Source organism: Dipteris shenzhenensis, chromosome 14, assembly GCF_047967505.1.
Source record: "Dipteris shenzhenensis isolate YYH24624 ecotype China chromosome 14, Dip_SZ_1.0, whole genome shotgun sequence".
Classification (NCBI taxonomy): Eukaryota; Viridiplantae; Streptophyta; class Polypodiopsida; order Gleicheniales; family Dipteridaceae; genus Dipteris; species Dipteris shenzhenensis.
The window spans coordinates 34,124,977-34,127,969 of record NC_141609.1 but is presented as its reverse complement, the minus strand read 5'-3'; the positions used below and the strand labels follow the sequence as shown (position 1 = coordinate 34,127,969).

Sequence of the window (2,993 nt, the reverse complement as noted above, 5' to 3'; positions counted from 1 at the left end):
GTACACAATCCTTGCTACCCCCATCACATTCTAATTATGTTACATAGATTGGAATGATTTTGTTAGCAACATGTGACCAAGGGTCTCAAACAAGTCATTTAAAAAAATTGGGAAACCATGTGGATGTTAAGGGCTCTTCCTTTTATCATCTAGAGTAATGTAAAGCATCAAAGGGTAAAGAATGAAAAGGAGTAGATATAACTAGGATGTAGATTGCATTAAAGAAACAAGTACCATTGGAAAGGATAGGTAATTGTTAGATAGACCATGTCTTACAGAATTGAAAGCTAAAGTACCTACCTCAATAATCGTGAATGTGGCTAAGAGTCGAGCCAAATCTTGTTTCATATTTTGTAATTCCATATGGTCCTTATGTAGTGGTCCCCCTCACGAGTCACTATCTTGTCCTTAGACAGAGACATCAAGGACAACACACAAGGGATGCAACTTTAATGACATATGTCCCATCTTGTAGGTAGGAAAAAATCTAGAATGGAAAGCCATGCATGGCCGGCTCAAGGAGAGGGATGTGATACAATCAATCTACTAGAGGTGAGGGAGCCACCGAGGGATGCTATACAATCAATCTGGTGGAGGTGAGGAAGTATATAAATTTAAAGTGGGGATGGGACAATAACTAAAAGACACCGACGGGATGTACAAAGGGGGGCGTGGTGGAAAAGGAGAAGAGGAAAGAGGAAGCAAGGGAGGAGAAGGGAGGGGTAGGTGAGGAGTCACATGGGTGTACGAGAGGGGGGCAGGAGGAGGTGTAAGCAAAGAAATAAAGGGAGGGTAAGAAAGGGTGATTCAAAAAGCTCTATATAACGGACTAATACTTTGCAATACAAGTATCACCATCTTCTTCTTCACAAAACCTTGTATTGTATGTAGTTCATATATACAAGCTTTGTGAGCTTGCGAGCTCTTGGCTATGGCGATGGCTCCTTCTACCACCTCCCTTGTTGCTTTGCTTTGCTCTCTTCTTCTTCTCGCCTCCTTCGCCTTCCCCTCCCATGCCCAAGTCTCCTGCACCGTCGTCGCCAAATCCCTCGTCTCTTGCACCAACTACCTCACCAAAGGTGCCCCCCCCCCTTCCCCCGCTTGCTGCGCCGGCGTCTCCGCCCTCCATGCCCTCGCCTCCTCCACCGCCGCCCGCCAGGCCATCTGCCGCTGCCTCGAAGCTGAGGCCAAAAGCATCAAGACCATCCCTTCCGCTGTCTCCTCGCTGCCCGGGAAATGCAAAGTCTCCTTCCCCTACCCCTTCAGCCCTTCCACCAACTGCGCCGCGTAAGTTCCCATGACTCCTCTCTCTGTCCTCCTTCTTTGCGTTGCTGTCTGTTGAATGCGTGCCTCGTCGCTTGTGTCGCCAAATAAGGCGTGCCCATTCTCAAGAATGCAGCTCGCACACTAGCTCATTCTCAAGAATGCCCGTTCTTAAGAATGCAGCTCGCACACTAGCTCATTCTCAAAGAATGCCCATTCTCAAGAATGCAGCTTGCACACTAGCTTCGTTGGGACAGTCCAAACTTGTCCGTGATTGTCGTTTGTTGAGGTCTGTCTTGATGTAGTAAAAATCATTTATCGACTGCAGGCGACTGCAGGGTGGCCAAACGTACTCTCTTTTCTGATTTCCTGGCGTTGCTTGCAGGATACCTTAAGCGGCTTCCCGCATTTTGGCACAACCCCATCTCATTGCAGAGAAATGCATGACCCATTGGACCATCTATAATGTAGCGCTCATCGCGCTCCAACGCTTATGGCCATCTCTTATAATAAGCATTTCTCGCTGCGCTGCGAGTATGGTTACACTTCAATCGGCTGTGGAAGTTTTCCGCTATGCTATGGTATATGTATAATGTAGCCAATTTGTCGAATATAGTAATGCTCCTTGAATCAAATGTTTAAATATATGTTTATGATTAGGGGGTAGAGAGAGAGAGAGAGAGAGGTTTTTAGAGAGCGAGGATAACAACATGTTGAAAAATTACACTCAAAGCTTTCAAGTAGGGGAAAAAGTACGTGAAAAATCAAATGTAAATAGATCTTATCGGATCATGGTTTTATATTATCTAAAAAACCTCTTAAAGGACTATCATAACAACTTCTAATTTTTATTATTATTTATTTTGGGTAAAGTGCGACTTATATTGCAAAGGGAGAGGGGACACAGCTTATTGGATTTGGCTAAGATAGTTGGAAAGAGAGATGAATTGGTGGGTGGACGGTTCTCTTATTGCTCATAATATCTAACATGCCTTGTTAGGGAGTTTCCTCATGCTCTTTGTAGTGTAGGCCTTGGGTTTTGCCCATTTTGGTCCAATTTTTGAACAACTTATATTGTGCATCACAATTATAAATTATTTTATCAAAAACACGTCTTAATGAGTTATATGTGAACTCAATGACAGTTATCGACACATTATGTTGTCCATGGTCACAAACATAAATATATGGTAAATATAAATATAAATATCCTAACTTAACTTTGCAAATATCTTATATTGGGGAGCGGGGGGGCAAGCTATACACTCAACAGGATGCCATAGGTACATAAGCTTACTTGAATGCACGCATTTTTCATGCTACCCCTTTCAAAGGTTGCATGAACCCATTTGATGGATTTTGCACAAAAGCATTAGCTAGCTCTGCCAATTACACAGCAAGGGGTGGATCCGACGATCGACGTGGGCATTACATTTGTAACACCGAAATTGCTCCTTTTTGAGGAAGGGGTACACCAGTGAGGCTATAGACTACTGACATTGGCATCAGTCACGGGAACTAGAGCATCAAGGGCAAGGTGGTAACCTCCTCTTGTGCACTTTGGATGTGCATATCCAATAGTTCTTGGAACGACTGCAGGTCGGGTCTCCACTATACATTTTCGAGCGGGGAGGAGGGAGGAGTTTGAGGAACCTCATCATCTTCAATCGCATTGGTTCCTCCTCCACAATTTCTATGGGCACCGTATTGGTGGGTGTATGTACAAAATT

At 44.2% G+C, this 2,993-nt stretch overlaps 1 protein-coding gene across 1 annotated transcript; it reads left to right on the top strand.

Annotated features, from left to right (window-relative positions):
• Nucleotides 1–856: 856 nt before the first annotated feature.
• On the top strand, nucleotides 857–1,886 carry LOC147894517 (non-specific lipid-transfer protein A-like). The gene is made up of 2 exons (XM_087385424.1): nucleotides 857–1,287; nucleotides 1,649–1,886. Exons 1-2 carry the CDS (start codon nucleotides 932–934, stop codon nucleotides 1,656–1,658), a joined length of 366 nt encoding a protein of 121 aa, XP_087241550.1. The 5' UTR covers nucleotides 857–931; the 3' UTR covers nucleotides 1,659–1,886.
• Nucleotides 1,887–2,993: the final 1,107 nt, after the last annotated feature.

What these genes read in the sequence shown, in the direction of transcription:
- LOC147894517 (XM_087385424.1), top strand. Translation starts at nt 932, where the DNA reads ATGGCGATGGCTCCTTCTACCACCTCCCTTGTTGCTTTGCTTTGCTCT.